The sequence below is a fragment of the Aethina tumida genome, chromosome 5 (assembly GCF_024364675.1).
Source record: "Aethina tumida isolate Nest 87 chromosome 5, icAetTumi1.1, whole genome shotgun sequence".
NCBI classification, from domain to species: Eukaryota; Metazoa; Arthropoda; class Insecta; order Coleoptera; family Nitidulidae; genus Aethina; species Aethina tumida.
This window is the reverse complement of record NC_065439.1, coordinates 13,712,138-13,732,245: the sequence shown is the minus strand read 5'-3', so window position 1 is coordinate 13,732,245 and position 20,108 is coordinate 13,712,138. Positions and strand designations below refer to the sequence as shown.

Below are 20,108 nucleotides of genomic sequence, written 5' to 3'. Positions count from 1 at the left end.
TTCATGTGATTATTTCGTAAAAATAATAATAAATAATTATGATCTTATAATTGCTTTTTATTAATTTTAATGGATGATTTTATTTATAAATATACAAATATGTTAACTACTTCAATTTTCATCAACAATAATAACAATGTAAATATTGAGATAAATCTGTATTTTTTCTCAGAGATATACTTACTATATTTAAATTTATAATTTTAAGTGCCTGTGAAATACTAAAGCATATCCAGTGATTAAGCAAAATTAGTTTGTCAAAGTGATAAAAATTAATTAACTACTGGATAATTATTAAAATATTTATAATAATCGCTTTCAATTGTTCTTAATTAAATTATCTTTTTATTCTTAACTAATTTAAAGTGCCAGACAAATTACTTAAATATTTGAGATACCTCTTAACGTATATATTTTATTTATTTGTTGTATCTAATCGTACTTTGTGTAGTATCCAGATAAGTTAGTACGCCGGCAATTTTTAGTCAGACAGACATTAAACATTAACAATGAACAAAGATTTAGCCACCGATTCACAAGGTAATTTTACACAAAATGTTATATTTTTAATTCATTAATTTATCTAGATGACTTGACGAAGGAAAAAGCAAAACTGGAGAAAACAGCCCCAACAGACAGATGGTTTTTAGTCCACATTCTCTTTTTCATGTTGGGCTTGCTTCATTTCATGCCGTACACATATTTCACATGTGCATTAGAGGTATTTTCATTATTTTTAATAAACTTGTATCACAAGTAGTTTTTTTAGTACTGGATGTACAAATTTCGTGACACGGATAAAGTTAACTGGACGAACTCAGATCCACGGAACACGTTGCAAAGTCAATTCGCAGCCTCCACTCAAATCTCTTCTTCCATTCCTTCGGTATTGTTCCTTGGACTTACGACTATTTATGGGAACATGTTTAAAGTTAAAATTCGCATGTATGGCACTCTGTTTATCCTTTTGGCAGCCTTTGCAATGTTTACGGCCTTCATTCAAATAAATACAGATTCATGTGAGTAACTAATAGCCTTTTTATACCTTAGGTATTTGTTAATTTTTAGGGCAAACTGGATTCTTCATTTTAACCATGATAACCATAGCAATCATAACAGGTTAATTTCATCATTAAAATTGTTATATGTATTAAAATTTTAATTTTAGTTGCTAACTCAGTTCTGGGCATCACTCTATTTGCTCTCATAGCAAAATTCCCGGATATATATTTAAAAACTTACTTAACCGGGAACTCGATATCGGGAGTGTGCAACTCCTTGCTTCAAATTGCCTCAATGGCATTCGGGGCTGATATAAAAACGTCTGCGTTAATTTATTTCATAACAGGCACCGTTATTGTGGTCGTGTCAACTGCCATTTACCTCACGGTTCAACATTTAAACTTTTACAAGCATTTCATGGGAAATTTTGGGGACGAAAATGTGGAGAATCGACAGTCCGAATCTTTTAGAGGGATGTGGCGGACGTTCAAGGAAACGTGGGCGGCGAACGCCGTTTTCCTCTTGATTACTCTGACTGGTTTGGTCAATCCAACCATAACAGCACTTGTAGTATCGGAAGATGAGAGTGGAAGTGACTGGGCAAGTGAGTAATGTTTTGAAATGGCTGAAGTGGTTGTTAATTTGTTTTTTCAGCCAAGTACTTTGTTCCTACTTGCACGTTCTTACTTTTCGATATTGGTGATCTTATTGGACGGGCACTTTGTTACATCAAAATAGTAACTATGCTATTTTTGATATAATATTTATTAATAAATTGATTGATTTTAGAAATACAATGACATTGTTGTGACTGTGATAAATGTGATAAGATTGTTTACGATTTTTCCTCTGATAATGTTGTGCAGAACTGAACCGAGGAATCATCTTCCAATTTTATTCCCCCACGATTATCAGTATATGATTTTGATGTTAACTTATTCGATTTCCGCTGGATATTTTTTTAACGTTGCTTATATAATGATACAAAAGTAAGATTTTTGAAAATTTATTATCAATCGTCTTTATCTTAATTTTTTTCAGCAAATTACCTCCTTCAAGGGTCCAGTTTGGATATTCGGTTTTGACTACAGGTTATGGGGTTATTAGTGCATTGTTCTCAGTTGCTGGTTATTTTTTAGTTTATTTATTGTAATTAAAGTATGTTTTTCTTGCGTTTTATTTAAATTCCGCGGAGTAACGTAGACTGAATTGCCTATTATACTTGTATATAGAGTGGCGACATCTCTCCTTTGACATCTGTCTTAATTATCGAATATCAATAAAATTTGACACAATATCAAAAAGCTATGAATTTTTATCAATAATTTAATAAATTACGGTAATTTTTGCAACAACTGTCAAAATATAAATACGTTTATGTTTTTTAATTGTAATGATGGAACGCGACGAATCTGAGCTTCAATGTAAGTTTATTAATTTAATTGAGTTAAATTAGAAACAATAATTTACAGTTGAGGTGGCACGAAAAAAAGAAGAATTGATCAGAACTGCTCCTAATGATACATTTTTCTTAGTCCACATCCTCTTCTTTATGTTAGGTTTGCTCCATTTCATGCCGTATAATTACTTTACATGTGCCTTTAATGTACTTTCGTATAATTATTTAAATTACTCTCACTCATACAGTGGTAATTATAGTATTGGATGTATAAATTTCGAGACACCGAAGATGAAGACTGGACACCTACACACCCGAAAAACATTCTGCAAAGTGAATTTGCGGCTTCAACACAAATATGTTCTGCAATCCCATCCGTTTTGTTTCTTACTCTCACAACTATATACGGAAATATGGTCAAAGTTCAAATCAGAATGTATGGCAGTTTAGCAACGCTTCTGGTAATGTTCATAATGTTCACCATTTTGATCGAAGTGAACACGGACTCATGTGAGTACAAATTTGGTGATCTAAATGTGCAAATCTAATTGTAGATGTTAAGGGCAGGTCGGCTTTTTCGTTCTGACCATGTTCTCTATCGTATTGATAACAAGTACGTATGTTATAAGCGAAAATAATTATATTACATCTTGCAATTTCAGTTGCGAATTCGGTGATGGGGATAACTTTGTTTCTATTCATTGCGAAATTCCCGAACATATATTTGAAGAGTTACCTCTTAGGCAACGCCGTAGCTGGACTCTGCAACTCGCTGCTCGAAGTGTTAGCGTTGTCAATTGGGACGACTGTGCACGAAAGCGCATTAATTTATTTCTTGACGGGGACAAGTTTTGTGGCGGTATCGATATTATTTTACGTCGTGGGACAGCAGTTGGAGTACTTTAAGCATTTTGTGGGAAATATTGCCGACGAAAAAGTGGCGAAAAGACCTGTTCATTTTAATGAAATGAAAGAGATATTGAAAGAGACATGGGCGGCAAATACTGTTTTCGTCTTGGTCACACTTACGGGCATGGTTAATCCTGCCGTAACTGCGCTTGTAGTGTCCGAAGACGAGAGTGACAGTGAATGGGCGAGTATGTGTATTTGGAATTAGTTAATTGGCATTTAAATTGCGTTTTCAGCTGAGTACTTTGTTCCGGTTTGTACCTTCCTGATGTTCGACATTGGAGACCTTCTAGGAAGGTCTTTTAGCTATATAAAAATTGTAGTTTTAAATTTTTATTCGAATATATTTATATTAATTTCGTTGTTGTAGAAATACAATAACATTGTTGTGGTTATAATTAATGTGATAAGATTCTTTGTCGTTTTCGTGTTAATAATGTTATGCAGAACGGAACCAAGAAAACATTTACCTATTGTATTCAAGCATGATTATCAGTACATAATTATAATGTTAATTTATGCAACTACTGCCGGATATTTCTTTAATTTTGCCTACATAATGGTCCAGGAGTAGGTTATAGTAACTAGATAGTAAAAAAAATTAATAGTAACGTAAACATATTTTAGCACTTTGACAGCATCAAAGGTACAATTAGGATATTCGGTTTTAACGACAGGATATGGAATCGTCAGTGCAGTATTTTCAATTGTCGCTTGGTTTTTGGTGTATATGTTATAAATGTGAGGAGTTGCATAACGTTGATGCCCATAATGTCACGCCATCTACCATCTTGTTCATAAAAGAATACTGAATCTCCTAGACGTCCTTATTCAAAAATTGTTTCAAACCAGTAGTAACTGAAAAATTAGTTTTAACAAGCTAAAATTCTATTATTATAAAATTTTATCATAATCTTGAGAATAAACTTAAGAGATAATCACAGGTATAATTTTAATAGAACTTAAATCACCTTAAATCCATACCACATGTTAAATGTTATATTATACCTGGATGTGAATGCACATAAATAAATATCCCATGCATCAAACCAAATAGGCACAATTCACCAAATCTTCTGTGGAGTGCAACATTTAAAACAACCAACCAACTGTCATAATGTCTACCAAAATAATGTACGATTTAATCAGCGAATTCAAATGTACCGTATGCTATGACTACATGAAACCGCCAATCCTGATGTGCTTTACCGGCCACAGCTGCTGCAACTCCTGCTTTCGGCGTATGAATCAGTGCCCTGAATGCAGAGGCAAGAAGAGCAATTTCAGGAACTTGAACCTGGAAAGGATCTATTACATTCTTGTCTTCCCCTGTCGAAACGCAGAATACGGTTGTGCATTCACCGCCAAGGGAACGGAGATGATGACACATGAGGACAAGTGCATTTATTCGTATTTACCATGTCCGTTTGCTAAGTATGGGTGCACATGGTCGGGGGTGTACAAATCGATGGAGGACCATTTAAAGGAGGCGCATGATTGCAGCAATGATGCTCCTGATATTTGTGATTTAGAGGGCTTTGATGAAGGAGCCGATTGTTGGAGACAGGCGCTGAATTTCGACGGTCACCTTTTCATCCTTTGCGTAATAAAGGAAGGAGAGAGTTTTTGGTTCGGGGTTTACTCGATCATCGATACTGATCAAGAGTACGATTATGAGATGACATTCGTGGATCTTGGTAGGAACAGGACAGCTCGTTTTAACGGTACTTGCACAACTCATAAGGAATACGCGACTGAGGAATATAACAGACACAATATACAGAGGGCACCTGGGATGTTGGTGGAGAGCTTCAGGCAGAGTGATCTCGTTCAATACAAGGTTGAAATCTTCAGAAAATCGTAATAGTAAAAGTCTTGTAATAGTAAAAATAAATAAAAATGTAGTTATGTTAATGTATTTTGTTCCGATTTCCACCTCGTGGTATCAACATGAAAGTCGAAAATTAGTACCATTATATAAATGTTACTACAAAACAAATGTAATAACACTAATGATATTAAAAATAAATGAAGAATTCAACAAAATAGTCATAGTCATCATATTTTAATCATTATCATAACATGAATAAAGAAATTAGATTAAGGTTCTTATAGATATAGCTCTTTTTTTCTACAACTACCATCATGGCCGAAAACAACACGGCAATTACATCACAAATTGCTGAGAATAACAATTTTTACTGATTTTCAGTGTTTTTTGATAAACGGTAACTGATCTGAAACTTGCAGCATCGAAGTATCTTATGAGTATATGTCAATATGTCCTGAAATTATGGACGATACCTTACTGGGTCCGATTCGGTATTCTTATCGTCCTATGGCCTTTTAATTCCATCGTTTTCTATTGGACTTTTATTAGAATTATTTTTAAGAAACCGACTTATTATTTATAACTGACCCTTTAGAATAGTGGAGAATTGAAAAATTAATAAAATGGAAAATTGAAAAAATATAAAAAGGAAAAATGGAAAGAATTGAAAAATTAAAAATGGAAAGATAGAGAATGGAAAAAAAGAAAAAGGAATTTAGAGAATATTGTAATATGTCCTTTCTATTGAGATGTGTAAGTTTAATTTGTTAATTGTACATTTTTTATCATTATTAGTTAGTTATGGCCTTTTAATTCCATCGTTTTCTATTGGACTTTTATTAGAATTATTTTTAAGAAACCGACTTATTATTTATAACTGACCCTTTAGAATAGTGGAGAATTGAAAAATTAATAAAATGGAAAATTGAAAAAATATAAAAAGAAAAAATGGAAAGAATTGAAAAATTAAAAATGGAAAATAAATAATAAAATGGAAAGATTTCTAAAAAAATCTGTTTTCTGTTGGACTTTTATTAGAATGCTTTTTAAATAACCGACTTATTATTTAGAATTGGAAATCTGGAAAAGTAGAGAATTGAAAAGTTGAAAAAATGGAAAATTAAATAATTAAAAAAATATAAAAAATGGAAAAAATTCAAAAACTAAAAATGGAAAAGTGGATAGATAGATATTTAGATGGGTAAATTTAATTTTTAATTATGTTGTTTATTTTTTTCATGTATCATATAATATTAAGATTGAAATATAAGCTTAAATCAAGTCGATTTCTTAAAATAAACCTATTTTCTGTTGGACATTTATTAGAAAATTGAAAAATTGGAAAATTGAAAAATTGGAAAATTGAAAAATTGGAAAAATTGAAGAAATGATAAAATGGAAAATTGGAAATATTAAAAATGGAAAGAAAAATATATACCTGAAAAAAATAACCAACATGACTAAAAATGTACAATTAACAAATTAAATTTACCCGTCTAAATAGGAAGGATGATTTACAATGTTCTCTAGATTACTTTTTCTTTTCCTTTTTTTTTATTCCTTTTTCCATTTTTAATTTTTCAATTTTTTTCAGATTTATTTATTTAAAAATTCCAGAAAAAGGTGACTACTAATATAGATTGAAATCAATGATTTTACAGGATGTTTTTTTAATCAGACATGCACTTTAAATAAGTCGATTTCTTAAAAAAATCTGTTTTCAGTTGGACTTTTATAAGAATTCTGTTTAAGAAAACGACTTATTATCTAGAATTGGAAATTTGGAAAAGTGGAGAATTGAAAAATTGAAAAAGTAGAAAAATATAAAAAAGGTAAAATGGAAAAAATTTGAAGAATTTTTAAATAATAATAATCTGTTTTCTGTTGGACTTTTATTAGAATTTTTTTAAGATATCAACATGCAATAGTGAGTATTTGTCGCATAATTGGTTATAATCAATGTGATTAGATTCTTTCTCAAGTATGATAATCAGTACATAATTATAATGTTAACTTATGTAACAACTATCGGATATAACTTTAATTTTAACATAACATATGTATTAATGTAAATATATTTTAGTACATTGACAACATCAAAAGTACACGTAGGATATTCGATTTTAACAACAAAATATGGAATTATTAGTGGAGTATTTTTAATTGTCATTTGGTTTATGGTGTATTTGTTGTCTATTATTTTGTTCATAAAAGAGTACTTGGAAAAACAGTTTTATAGAGGTAAAAATTAAAATTCGATTATTATAAAATCCTAATCCACACCAGATAACAAAAATTATCTTATACCTGTATGTTAATGCACATAAATAAATATCCCGTTGCATCAAACCAAATCAAATCAATCAAATCTTCTGAGGAGTACAACGTTTCAACCAACCAACCAAGCAACTATTATAATGTCTACCAAAATAATGTATGATTTAATCAGCGAATTCAAGTGTGCCGTATGCTTTGACTACATGAAACCGCCAATCCAGATGTGCTTTGCCGGTCACAGCTGTTGCAGATCCTGTTTCCGGCGTATGAATCAATGTCCCGAATGCAGAGGCAAAAAGAGCAATTTCAGAAACTTGAACCTGGAAAGGATATTCTACAAACTCGACTTCCCCTGTCAAAACGAAGACAACGGTTGCGACTTCGTCGCCAAGGGAATGAGTATAATGAAACACGAAGGTAAGTGCAGATATGTAAATCTGCAATGTCCGTTTACTACTTATGGATGCTCATGGTCGGGAGCGTACCTTACAATGGAGGACCATTTAAGGGATGCGCATGATTTCAAGGATGATATTCCTGACATTTGTGATTTAGGGGGTCTCGACGAAGAAGCCAATTGTTGGCGACAGGCGCTGAAGTTTGACGGACACTTGTTTCTACTTTGCGTAATAAAGGCAGATGAGTGTTTTTGGTTTGGGGTTTACTCGATGATCAACACTGATATTGAATACAATTATAAAATAACCTTCGTGAATTTTAAGAAGAACAGGACGGCCCGTTTTAGCGGTATTTGCTCAACTCACAGAAAATACGCGACAGAAGAATTTAACAGGCACAATATCCAGAGCGCACCTCAGATGTTGGTTGAGAGTTACAGACAGGGCAACCTTGTTAATTACAAGGTTGAAATCTTCAGAAAACCTCATCAAACGGACGATATAAGAGTTCGAAAGAATATTAAAGTTTGTAAAAACCATTAATAAATAAAAGTGAATTAAAATTATAGTTGTAGTATGTTATTTTTTCCAAATTAATTTATATTTTGACTACATCAAAAATACAAGTGGAATATATTAGTTTTAAAGATATGATGTGGAGTGGTGAGTGCTGTATTTAATAATAATTTTAATATGGTGATGAAAGTGTTGCATAATATTGGTGCTCATAATGTTACGCCATCTATCATCTTGTTCATAAAAGAGTTAAATGTCTTTAGACTTATGTATATCCGAGAATTGTTTCAAACCAGTAGCAGTTGAAAAAATAGTTTTAACGAGCTAAAAATTAAAATTCTATTATTAAAAAATTGTATTATAATTAAAAAACCTTAAGAATAAGAGTGTAATCCAAACTGATTTCCTCAGACATTTGAAATGTTTCAGGTTTTTTAACATTATCCATGAAAATCAATAATGTTTTTCTGGTTTTTACATTCCATAGATACCAAGGACAATTTTGTACTGCATCAAAAACTTCACTTGTCTACAAATAGAAAATATAAATGTAAAGCCTAAGAATAATACAAATACATTACAACATCAATTAATATTTGCCCTGTGAAGCAAAAAACAAGTATAGAAGAACCACATAGGATTAATTTAAAGCTTATTCTCAAATAAGCATCTGGTGTCATGCCCTTTAAAATATTAATAGATTATTTAACATAAATTTGAAAGTACTTACAGTAAAGATGTAAAATAAAATGCTAATGGCCAATACTGCACCCATCGTTGACAAAGCTAAAATAGGCAGTTTCATATTGGCTTTCAATACGTTTGTGATTCTGTAAATAATCCACATAATAATTATTTTTTTTATTAAGTGCATACTTACTCCCTAATATCCTGATGGAATTTAATACAATAAGTTAATCGGTGGCGTATAATTTTTTGGTATTTTTCATCGATGCAAAGTCTTATGTCATTGTTAAAATCCGCAGAAATATTGTTAATGAAAGCAACTAATAGATTCGTTTGAAAAACAATATGTAAAACAAAGTACATGACGCCGAAAGTCTCGCTAACCATTAAGTAAAGAAAAGAGACCAAAAGTACATAATAATATAATTTACAAACGGGTTCTGCATACGGGATTACGCTTAACTTTTCCTCGATAAACCAAACCGCAAAGTATAATTTTTTGCTGGAACCACCAAGTGGGAGGATCAGATAACCCAAAATCACAGACATAGCTGTTAAAACTGTAGCAATTAATTTAGATACTGCTGTTATACGAGTAATCTCTTTTAGCTTCCTTTCTGGAAGGCAACCATAATCTCTGAACGTAACGAAAATTTTTCGCTTTAAACTTAAAAACGGATGGCAAATTGATAATGCAACGACAGCAGCAACGATTGCCTTGAACACAGGAAATATGTAGTTTTATGAGTTTATTGTAAAATGGAAACTTACATATAAGTATCCAAAGTAAATGGGGGCGTATCCAATGAAATAATCGATTTCAAACACTTTCAAGAAGTAAAAGGTGTTCACGCAGGAAATAACAATGAGTGTAGCAGTACCCACTTTCATAAGTATATCCATGTACGGGTAGGACCTTTCAAATAAACCTAAACACAAAAAGTCAAGCAATTTTAACTCGTCCTCTAAAAAATAAATGTTTAATTTGAGGAACAAATAGTTTTTTAATATAATGCCTTTTATAATATTAACGGTTTTGTAGTCCATCGTTTCAGGTCGAAAGTTATTACTGAAGTGGCATCGAATTTTACATTTGTGTTCATTAAAGAGTGTTTCAACAAATTATTTAACGCTTATTTAATATTTAACTACTTGAAATTGAACTTAAAAAGATTTAAATTAAGTATATTAAGAGTAAACATTAATTAACGTTTATTTCAACAAATTACATAACGTTTACGTATTATTTTGATAATAATAAAGTGAGCCTAAACGTATTTTGATTAGGTATACTAAGATTAAACATCAATTAAATATACAACGTAAAATATCCTTAATTATGGTAAGGCTGTTATTATTATTAAAAGACAGAAAACAAATAAATTCAGATATACTTTTTAATAAAAACAACGTCAATGGACGCAATAATTGTAAATGGACCAGAAATTGCATACGAGGGAGAATTATTGTAGGAACGAGATGAAGGATAAGGGACACATTTTTTTCTTTGCATCTTAATTTTAATTAATTAAACACAGGTATAACTTTTATAGAAAGTAAACGACCTATCTACGCTGTATGTAAATTTTATATCTACCTGGGTGTTACTGCATTTGAATAAATATCTATCACAATAAACCAAAGCATAATTCATTTAACCTTTGGTGAAGTGCGGCGTTTAAACCAGACAACCAAATATGTCTACCAAAATAATGTATGATTTAATCAACGAATTCAAATGTGTCGTATGCTTTGACTACATGAAACCGCCAATTCAGATGTGCGTTAACGGGCACAGCTACTGTAGATCCTGCTTTCGGCGTATGAACAAATGTCCCGAGTGTCGAGGCAAGAGGGGCCATTTCAGGAACTTGCAGCTAGAAAATATCTTCGGTAAACTCGTTTTCCCCTGTCAAAACGAAGACAACGGTTGCGACTTCGTTGCCAAGGGATTGGAGGTGATGGCACACGAGGGCAAGTGTATTTACGGACATCTGTCATGTCCGTTTGCTAATTATGGGTGCCCGTGGTCAGGACTATACAGCAGAATGGAGGACCATTTAAGGGACGCGCATAATCTCATGAATGATATTCCTGACGTTTGTGATTTGGAGGGCTTCAACGAAGGAGCCAATTGTTGGCGACAGGTGCTGAAGTTCGACGGTCTCCTTTTCATACTTTGCGTAATAAAAGAAGAAGAGAGTTTTTGGTTTGGGCTTTACTCGATCATCAACACTGATGTGATGTACAGTTATGAGGTGACATTCGTGGATTTTAAGGAGAATAAGACGGCCACTTTTAACGGTAATTGCTCAACTCACAAAAAATACGCCACTAAAGAATTAAACATGCACAATATGCAGAACGCGCCTGTGTCGCTGATCGAGAGATTCAGGAAGGGTGACAGTGTCAAATATTTGGTTAAAATCTTTCGAAGCCCTCGTCAAACCGATGATTTAAGTGTTCAAAAGATACCTCATGTCAATAACTGTAATTATATTAAAAATAAACCGTTGAAAACGTAATGTTGTAGTTATTTTAGTGGTTTTCATAAATTCAAATTTTAGAAAGGGCTCACTAATAAATAACAAGAATATTAAAAATAGCTTGTTTAGCATTTGTCACATGCTGAAATACCACAGCCATCAGTTTCATCTTTGCTTAGCTAGCTATTGTGATTGCTCACGTACATGATTGTTATCTTTTCAGCTTTTTATTAACCATGTTATTATGTAGAAAAAACAAACAAATTGATTTAAAATAACAAAATACTAGAGTGCATCTGTAGATACATAATGAAATGAAATAATCGATATAAAAGTTTCAAAAAGTAGTTATAGTTTATTAATATATCTCAAATTACAGAATGAAATCATCATCGTTTGGCGGTATCGTATGCTGACGCTACATGAGACCGCCGATCCACATGTGCCCAAACAGGCTCAGCAATCGTCAACTCTGTCATCAGCAAATGGATAAGTGTCCAGAATGTGTCCAGAATGTGGCTCATAGTTTATTGTTCCCGATAATTCGCCCCGGTATAAACGTGACATATTCGCGATACGTACCAAGGTACGGTACTATGATCATATTTTGCACAGTGCAGGATAGAAAGAGGTTTTCTTTTGGAATCTACTTGACTGTTCACACAGATATTATTCATGGATTCAGGGTGTCATAAGGAATTAAAAAAAAAATATGCTCAATTTCAAGGGTATTGGCGCATCTTACAAACACAAACAATACGTGGCCAATTAATTGATGCAAGATATTCAACTGTCTGTGCTTTTATAGAAAAAAAAAGACGTTACATATCATCTTATCAAAGTACCTAACGTTGACATTGACTACAATAATAAATCATTTTAAAATTTAGCTATTATTTTATTGTTAAATTATTTTAGTGTGCCTACGATTCATTTTTTAGAGTCTGAATATACCAGACTAAAATTAACTAAACCATTCAGTATTTTAGATCCAGTCCAATATCGACTGGTCCTGAATATCCGTTGTGTGGTATTCTTTTCAACCAATTTTGATATTCCTGAGGTAGTCCTGATTCTTCGGCCCCTTTTAATATCGTATTGAGGTAAACGGCGGATGGTCTTCTTTCGACTGGTATGTCTTCAACATTCTCCACTTTCGGTGGCGTTTTGGTCTGTTGGTAGACTCTCGCAGAGCGTGATTTGCCGTCCGGTAATTCAACATCCACTGTTAAAGGCACATATAGATTGTCTGGAACTCCTTCTTGTCTAAAATGAGATAATAATGTAGATTATTATAGAGAACACCGACCCACATTGGTCTCGAATTTATAACAGTCGAGATAAATTAATTTGTTTTAATTTGTATATTATAATTTCGATAATATTATTTAAAAATCAATTTCCATGTCACAGTTTATTATTGATTACAATTGATTTGAGTTGTAGGAAATTTATGCTTTTCTGAATGTATAATTTAAATGTCTTAAGTTAAAACTAACAATGTATAAAAATACAAAGATGAGGTCAAGATTTGGGAATTAAAGTAATTTTTATATAACACAAATTCAAAAGATATAATGAAGTACTAGGATTAGTCCCGATAATTAAAGAATGATACAAAAATGAATATTTTTATTGATTTAATAAACATAAATTTCATGTATATTTTAGAAAGTCATCCATTATAATAATGCATAGATTTACTTTTTTTTAAGTCTTCTTACTCTTCATTAAATGAATTTCAAAAAAGAAGTACATCTACTTGTCCTATTTTATTGTAATTATACTGTAGTATCAAATGAATTAAGGTCTGGCCAATTTATAAGAACGTCATTCTCACATATAAAACATTGATTTGGAAAATTAATGATGAAGTTGCTGATTAAATTAGGGAAAACTCAAGTCTTTCATTCCATGGAATATCTTTGAGAAACTTCGTGCCACCAGAAATTGGAGATATATTTCTTCAGTCAAATTACTAAGAAGAAAATTGTAGCCCAAGTATTTATGGAAATAAATACTTGGGCTACTGTGGCATTAGGAATAATGCCACAGCCATTTTAAATGGTCGTGTTCATGACAGGCTCGAAGCTATTGACAAAATTGCTCTCTTTCTAACAGATCTTGGTCTTATCAGTATTGGTGATGATGTGGCTATTCTTTTACAGTTCTCCAAACTACAGAATGTGGTACATTAGCTGGCTGTGACCAACATTTTGTACTAATTGGTTTTAAGTCAATTAAATGAATGATATTCTCTTCATTTGCAACTGTACTAACAGTTCATGACATTCCAAAAGACTTAATTACATGCCAACATATTTGTGAACAATATTTTAGTGGTATATTACAACTACAAATACAAATAACAAACTACTTTAAACACAATTTAGTGCAAAGTTTCGGAAATATGTTGAAAATTTTTGAAATTTGATCGACTCCATTTTTTAGAAGAAACTTTGGCCACCTTATATATTAATCATTCTTACATATCATTTATTAAATGAAATCTCTATATAGAGAATTCTAGATTCATGACATGTAAACTGGGTTGCATATGATGTAATTTCACTTGCTTACAAGTTTATGCTTGTTGATGTTTAAGCTGATAACCATTATAACTGGTTTGCACACGTAAATTTGTGGAGACCTTCAATTTATTTCTACCATAGAAATTGGTTAATTTAATACTCAATTTTTAATTGATCAATAAAATGTTGGAATACAAACAAACGTTCAATTTTTCGTCAATTTGCTATTATCCACTAAAATCTAACCTATCAATAGAAATGTTGCCTGCACTGGAGAAAAATTGGCAATTGTGTAATACACAAATGCAGATTTTATCTACATCGTAACGAATACAGTTAATTGTATGGTGGAAATAATCAATTCCTTCTTTTTATGTTGCTCACCTGTCAAGTGCTACCATATCTTCGTTGTTAATCTCCCATAATGCTCCCCAAACGTGACTTCCCGGTCTATTAACAATAGTCGCCGAATTACCTCTCCAACGTTTCGAAAAGGTTATAAAGTCTAATTCATAGCCCTGCAACGAAACCAATCTGTAAGCAATGTTAAACAAAGTGAATTTATTTACTTCAATTTTACCAATTCCCGCTCTTTTGGCACTTGGATTGTTTATGTGGATGCGATCAGCTAGCAAATTGCTGCCATAGGCAAAATATAAAAAGGTACCAGACATGTTGTTATTTGCAGTCACCTGCTTATTTGCAGATATCTGATATGCACGTGCTCCGATATTTGACGAGTGAATTCCACTTATTTGTGCCACAAGAATCACCGCATAATAAGGGATAATAGGGGGCGTGCGAAATAAAACCAACATCTTCGTGTTCTAGTGTTAGATCTATACTGACTGAAAAAGGCAATTAATTTGATCTTATTGTGTTAAATTATCTCTGAACTTTGATAACCCACGCAATTTTGGGATGAAAATATTGAAATTGCCGCCATTTTTATGTGTAGTGGAGACACTGTTGTCACATTTGACACTGTCAGTTGTTGTATAAAATATGTTATTATCGTAGAGGGAATATTATTTATATGTTTTGATTCAATACTAACGAAATACCTATTAGTTAACGAAAATAATTGATGACCAATCATGAAACAACAACAAAATTTTGTAGTAGTTGCATCGACCACATGGCAACGCAGCCTGTGTATCTGCCTGCCAAAATAAAAAAAAACAAGCAAGCTAACGCAGATTGAACGAATAAACCTAAAAATGTCGTTGAATTGTTAACATAACGACACGCCGACGTTTTTGACTTAATTCCGTTTGGTACGCGACCCGGACACAGTGCCCGGTAAGTCACAATTCATCCCGCCTTCACAACCAAACAAACAAACACCGACCGCCAAAAGGCCGATCAATAACCGCCGAATTGGCCTGTTTTGCAGACGACAATGTCGCGCTACAATTCCGATTGCAAAGTGTATGTCGGCGATTTGGGTAACAGTGCCTCAAAACAGGAATTAGAGGACGCCTTCCGTTATTACGGACCGTTGAGGAACGTGTGGGTGGCCAGAAACCCGCCGGGCTTCGCTTTCGTCGAATTTGAGGATGCCAGGGATGCCGAGGATGCCGTCAGGGGTTTAGGTAGGTGACACCGAATTGCCGTTTGGATTTGAGCTTAATGGAGTTGTTGCAGACGGTCGCACGATATGCGGCAGGAGGGCCAGAGTCGAGATGTCCAACGGGAAGAGCGGTAGTGGTCGTTACAGGGGGCCCCCACACAGGTCCAGAGGACGGCCGTTCCATCCCGACGATAGGTGCTATGAGTGCGGTGATCGTGGCCACTACGCCAGAGACTGCAACAAATACAGGAGGGGTGGTCGACACAGGTGAGCATGTCCTCAATTTTATCATTTGGGTTTTTCATTTTGTTTCATTTGACTTTTGGTTTATGAATTCTGGCTGAACAACTTGTTTGGCGCGTTGTTTTGGTTTGGGTGGCTGTTTTTGGTGTCTCAGTTTTTAATTTCGAAGTTAAAAATTTTTATAAATATGAGTTGGAATTTTGTATTGATAATTTAGTAACTTTATAAAGTATGTACATAAAATATTTTGTGTTCTGGGAAATTTATGTTTGATTTAGTTGACTTTTTTAACATAAATATTTAATTGAAATTGTAATTTAATAACTTTTATTAAAAAGTATCTAAAAATTTTCTTTGATGTTAAGTTACCTGTACATTTAAATTTAACATAAACAGTGTATATTAAAATTTTTGGACCTGTACCAAAATTTTATCTTTAATCATTAAGTGTGAAGGTTTTCAGTTATAATTATTTTTAAGCATATAGTTTAAATTGGTTTATTTTGGGCATTTTATATATTTTTATTGCACTTGTTTGAGTTTTCTACTTACCATACCACATTGTTTACAATAATCATATAATCAATACTTTTTGAACATCAATTATTTAAATGTGGTGTTTATAAAATCAATTTATTATATATAATAAATTGATTCAATTATTATTGACATTTATTAGAATAATTTGGATTAATGTTTATTTTTCCACAATTTACTAATGTTGTACTAATCAGAATATGTAATTTATCTTTCAATCAAACTTAGTAAATAAGATTTTAAGAGGTTACTATCAGAAAATTTTAATTGATAAAATCAATCAATATTGATATTAAAGTTGTTTGTATATTAAAATATTTGGAACCTTACCAAAATTTTATCTTTAATCATTAAGTGTCAAAGTTTTCAGTTCTAATTATTTTTAAACAACACTTTAAATTGGGTTATTTTTGACATTTTATATATATTTATCTTATTCGTTTGAGTTTTCTTTTGTCTATAATACCACATTGAATACAATAATTAGAATATTTTTTTTGAAAATCATCACTTATTTAAATGTGAAAAAACGGTTTTTATAAAATCATTTTATTAGAGTGATTTGGATGAATTATTATTTTTCTAATAATTTACTAATATTGTGCTAATCAGAATAAGTAATTTATCTTTCAACTAAACTTAGTAAATAAGATTTCAAGAAATTATTACCAGAAAATCTTAATTGATAAAATATATCAATTTAATATTTATATTAAAATTGTATTGTATATTAAAATATTTGGAACCGTACCAAAATTTTTTTCTTTAATCATTAAGTGTCAAAGTTTTCAGTTCCAATTATTTTTAAACACACTTTAAATTGGGTTATTTTGGGCATTTTATATATGTTTCTCTCATTCATTTGAGTTTTCTTCTGCCTATAATACGACATTGAATACAATAATCAGAATAATAATTTTTTTGAAAAACGTGAATTATTTAAATGTGAAAAAAGATGTTTATAAAATCAGTTTATTATATAATTGATATTTATTAGAGTAATTTGTTCATCCGTTTGGGTTTTCTTCTGCCTATAATACCATATAGAATACAATAATTAGAGTAATAATTTTTTTGAAAAACGTCAATTATTTAAATGTGGAAAAAAGGTATTTATAAAGTCAATTTATTAGATAATTTATATTTATTAGAGTAATTTGGATTAATTATTATTTTCTAATAATTTACTAATATTGTACTATATTTGTTATTTATCTTTCGACTAAGATTTCAATAAGATTTCAAGAATTTATTAGCATTATTATTAATTGATACAATAAATTAATTTAATATTGATATTAAAATTGAATTGTATATTAAAACGTGTTTATCTCATTTGTTTGAGTTTTCTTCTGTCTTGATTATTTTTCCATCAACATTGTACTAATCAAAAGGTTATCCCATAATAAATTTAAAATAAATATATTATAGTCAAATATTCAAAAATAATAATTATTAAATTTTTTAATTATATTTAATTATTTGATTAATTTTTTAAATTAATTATTGGATTAAAATTCTTATTTTATTATATTTGATTTAGATTTTGAATAGCTCGTAAAATTTAATCCACATATGTATTTATTGAAATTATAAATATATTAATTTATAAATAGAAAGTATTATATTTCTGCAAATAAAAAAAAACTCTTTTGCACACTGAACTTCACATTAAAATGAGCCTCCCAAACGAATCAGTCCTATTATTAAACCGTGGACAGTTGTTCAGCAAGCAAAAGGGGAAGTAAAAAGAGTAAAAGAAGGGCCGTGCGCGCCACCAACGTGCGTGGAGGACGGGTGGTGGGCGCACGGCGCCCAGCGTGCCGTCAGTGGCGGCGTGCAAGAACGGGCTGACAACCAGTGCCATGTTTATAGGTTTAGGGCGTGCGGCCGCTGAGTAGGGGCCGGGCACGCACGCACACTGTCTCGAACCGCTACTACCCACTAGAGTACCACGAGTACCGCTGCTCCGAGCACTCGAAGCGAATACCGAATTAAACAGCTTCCGTCTACCGCTACCACTACCCACTACTAGCGCCGCGGCCACACCGCAAGGTTCTGGTCCCGGCCGGAAGGGGGGCGACGGACGCAATAATTACGTTCAGATCTCCTAGCACGTCGCAAGTGCGGCCCATTTAGTCCAAACACGAGAAACGCACGTCGCAGCCAGACTGCCACCTACCTCCGGGTTATGTGTGTGTCTCGTCCGTTCTGCTTAAGAGATTCTTCTACCTCTAGATCGTAGCGAAACGATTCCGAAAAGCGCAATGCGTCGCCTAGTCCGTCAGTCCGTCTACCTACTAGCTTCCATCTACAATGATTTGCGTCTCGTCTAGTGCTCACGAGCTCACAACGAATGGTAAAAACATCTGATTTTATATTATAATTATAACAATCTATATTATACTGTAAACATTTTATTTTACACCTATTAATCTCAATGGGTTCGGTCCACTGTAACTCTGTGTTCGCTTTTAACACGTTGCGGGCACATCACACGTTTCACTCACAGTCACCTAAACGAGACAAATTACTAAAAGCGTATGGTGTACCCTGCAATTCTGTGTACAAATTAAAAACTTATCTTGTTGTTATTGTGGGTTAATTTTTACAACACTTGCTACGTCGAAATTAACAATTTTAACAAATTCAACACGAATTTACTGTCAATTAAACGTAGCAAGTGTTGTGAACATTTATTTGGAGTATTTTTTCACTGGACGTCGAGACAAAGAGAGAAAGAGAGTGCGAGACCTTCAGTTTAACGATTTCTGGATCTTTGGTCCGATTTAATAGTGACACAGATCCCAAGACAAGCGGAGACGTTGATTAACGATCGAGGCGACAGTTTCAGCCCCAACAATAGTTGATTCGTGCAGCCGAATGACTAGTCTTCTGGCGCATTCCAAAAACCAATTGATAATTTATATCCGAATTAGCATGTCCTGCGACGAGACGTGTTCATTGGGGCGGCGTCGTAGAGCTGCGCCAGGTAACTTCGACGCTTGAATCTTGGTCGGAGTTAACTGCGCAGTGTCGGAACAACGTTCGCCCCCCTCCCCATTCCCGAATTGTCACACCCTCCTCACCCGACGGAACACTGGACTGCAAATCCGACTCGGCGACAGGGTGTGTTCGACGGCCGGTCGCATCGTTTAATCTTACGTGGTTGTTGGTGTTAGCAGGTCTAGGAGCCGCACCAGGAGCCGGTCGAGGGTGCGACGCAGCCGTTCGAGGAGCAATTCGAGGAGTCGCAGCCGGTCGAGGAATCGTTCACGGTCGAGGTCGGCCTCGGCGAAGAGAAGTCGAAGTCGCTCGAGGACGGCGGAGAAGAATTCCCGGTCGCACTCGAGATCTAGGTCTAGGAGCAGGTCAGAGCCGAAGCAGAACGGGAACTCGGGAGAAAAGGATTAATGATCTGAACGATGTTTAGGGGTTTCGAATGAATTATATAATTTAGTTTTGTGTTGTGACTGATTGATGTAATTTTTTTTCATTGAATTGTTCATTCATGGGTATGTAAAGTATTGTTTAATTCTTGTGTTGTGATTGATGTATTTGTATTAATTTTCGATTTATAAATAAAGGAATATTGTATAGGTATATTTGTGCAGTACCTTAAATTATAATATATTGAGTTAAACGGTAATTTGTGTTTTATTTTTAAATGACTGTTAACATGTCAATCAATCTGACAAATGTAAAACAAACATAACTTC

At 32.9% G+C, this 20,108-nt stretch overlaps 8 protein-coding genes across 19 annotated transcripts in view; 5 read left to right on the top strand and 3 right to left on the bottom strand.

Moving 5' to 3' along the window:
• Nucleotides 1-20,108, bottom strand: part of LOC109602553 (xanthine dehydrogenase-like) — an 85,322-nt gene that overhangs the window by 52,556 nt on the left and 12,658 nt on the right. Inside the window, exon 11 of one of the 4 annotated variants that reach the window (XM_049968095.1) lies at nucleotides 16,881-16,891. The exons of the other annotated variants lie outside the window; for them this stretch is intronic. The gene's annotated coding sequence lies outside the window, so the exon portion shown is untranslated. Of the gene's footprint in view, nucleotides 1-16,880; nucleotides 16,892-20,108 lie in introns of those variants that run through there. 4 annotated transcript variants of the gene reach the window in all.
• On the top strand, nucleotides 394-4,251 carry LOC109602542 (equilibrative nucleoside transporter 3). 7 transcript variants are annotated; one of them, XM_049968107.1, is made up of 15 exons: nucleotides 394-540; nucleotides 588-721; nucleotides 770-1,019; nucleotides 1,069-1,119; nucleotides 1,169-1,606; nucleotides 1,657-1,739; nucleotides 1,792-1,991; nucleotides 2,044-2,160; nucleotides 2,475-2,608; nucleotides 2,662-2,911; nucleotides 2,964-3,014; nucleotides 3,064-3,498; nucleotides 3,547-3,629; nucleotides 3,681-3,880; nucleotides 3,938-4,251. In XM_049968107.1, the coding sequence occupies exons 1-8, from the start codon at nucleotides 510-512 to the stop codon at nucleotides 2,153-2,155; spliced, it is 1,299 nt and encodes a 432-aa protein (XP_049824064.1). In that variant the 5' UTR covers nucleotides 394-509; the 3' UTR covers nucleotides 2,156-2,160; nucleotides 2,475-2,608; nucleotides 2,662-2,911; nucleotides 2,964-3,014; nucleotides 3,064-3,498; nucleotides 3,547-3,629; nucleotides 3,681-3,880; nucleotides 3,938-4,251. The 7 variants fall into 7 exon arrangements, with proteins under 7 accessions (XP_049824064.1, XP_049824061.1, XP_049824062.1 ...); XM_049968104.1 differs by having other exon boundaries at nucleotides 2,044-2,426; XM_049968105.1 differs by lacking the exon at nucleotides 2,475-2,608 and having other exon boundaries at nucleotides 2,044-2,426; nucleotides 2,969-3,014.
• On the top strand, nucleotides 4,428-5,174 carry LOC109602531 (E3 ubiquitin-protein ligase SIAH2-like). Its single transcript, XM_020018929.2, has one exon. The coding sequence runs from the start codon at nucleotides 4,428-4,430 to the stop codon at nucleotides 5,172-5,174; it is 747 nt and encodes a 248-aa protein (XP_019874488.2).
• On the top strand, nucleotides 7,574-8,321 carry LOC109602529 (E3 ubiquitin-protein ligase siah-1-like). Its single transcript, XM_020018928.2, has 2 exons — nucleotides 7,574-8,238; nucleotides 8,282-8,321. Exons 1-2 carry the CDS (start codon nucleotides 7,574-7,576, stop codon nucleotides 8,319-8,321), a joined length of 705 nt encoding a protein of 234 aa, XP_019874487.2.
• LOC126265719 (uncharacterized) lies at nucleotides 8,381-9,309 on the bottom strand. Its single transcript, XM_049968111.1, has 5 exons — nucleotides 9,213-9,309; nucleotides 9,063-9,162; nucleotides 8,914-9,015; nucleotides 8,706-8,861; nucleotides 8,381-8,656 (listed from the first exon to the last, which is right to left on the bottom strand). The coding sequence occupies exons 2-5, from the start codon at nucleotides 9,135-9,137 to the stop codon at nucleotides 8,582-8,584; spliced, it is 408 nt and encodes a 135-aa protein (XP_049824068.1). The 5' UTR covers nucleotides 9,138-9,162; nucleotides 9,213-9,309; the 3' UTR covers nucleotides 8,381-8,581.
• LOC126265685 (E3 ubiquitin-protein ligase SIAH1A-like) lies at nucleotides 10,732-11,544 on the top strand. The gene has a single exon (XM_049967939.1). The coding sequence runs from the start codon at nucleotides 10,732-10,734 to the stop codon at nucleotides 11,542-11,544; it is 813 nt and encodes a 270-aa protein (XP_049823896.1).
• LOC109602561 (gamma-glutamylcyclotransferase) lies at nucleotides 12,383-15,060 on the bottom strand. Its single transcript, XM_020018965.2, has 4 exons — nucleotides 14,947-15,060; nucleotides 14,606-14,884; nucleotides 14,421-14,554; nucleotides 12,383-12,771 (listed from the first exon to the last, which is right to left on the bottom strand). Exons 2-4 carry the CDS (start codon nucleotides 14,852-14,854, stop codon nucleotides 12,483-12,485), a joined length of 672 nt encoding a protein of 223 aa, XP_019874524.1. The 5' UTR covers nucleotides 14,855-14,884; nucleotides 14,947-15,060; the 3' UTR covers nucleotides 12,383-12,482.
• On the top strand, nucleotides 15,189-20,038 carry LOC109602562 (serine/arginine-rich splicing factor 7). 3 transcript variants are annotated; one of them, XM_020018966.2, is made up of 4 exons: nucleotides 15,189-15,338; nucleotides 15,433-15,631; nucleotides 15,684-15,876; nucleotides 19,572-20,038. In XM_020018966.2, the coding sequence occupies exons 2-4, from the start codon at nucleotides 15,439-15,441 to the stop codon at nucleotides 19,801-19,803; spliced, it is 618 nt and encodes a 205-aa protein (XP_019874525.1). In that variant the 5' UTR covers nucleotides 15,189-15,338; nucleotides 15,433-15,438; the 3' UTR covers nucleotides 19,804-20,038. The 3 variants fall into 3 exon arrangements, with proteins under 3 accessions (XP_019874525.1, XP_019874527.1, XP_019874526.1); XM_020018968.2 differs by having other exon boundaries at nucleotides 15,190-15,338; nucleotides 19,575-20,038; XM_020018967.2 differs by lacking the exon at nucleotides 15,189-15,338 and having other exon boundaries at nucleotides 15,345-15,631.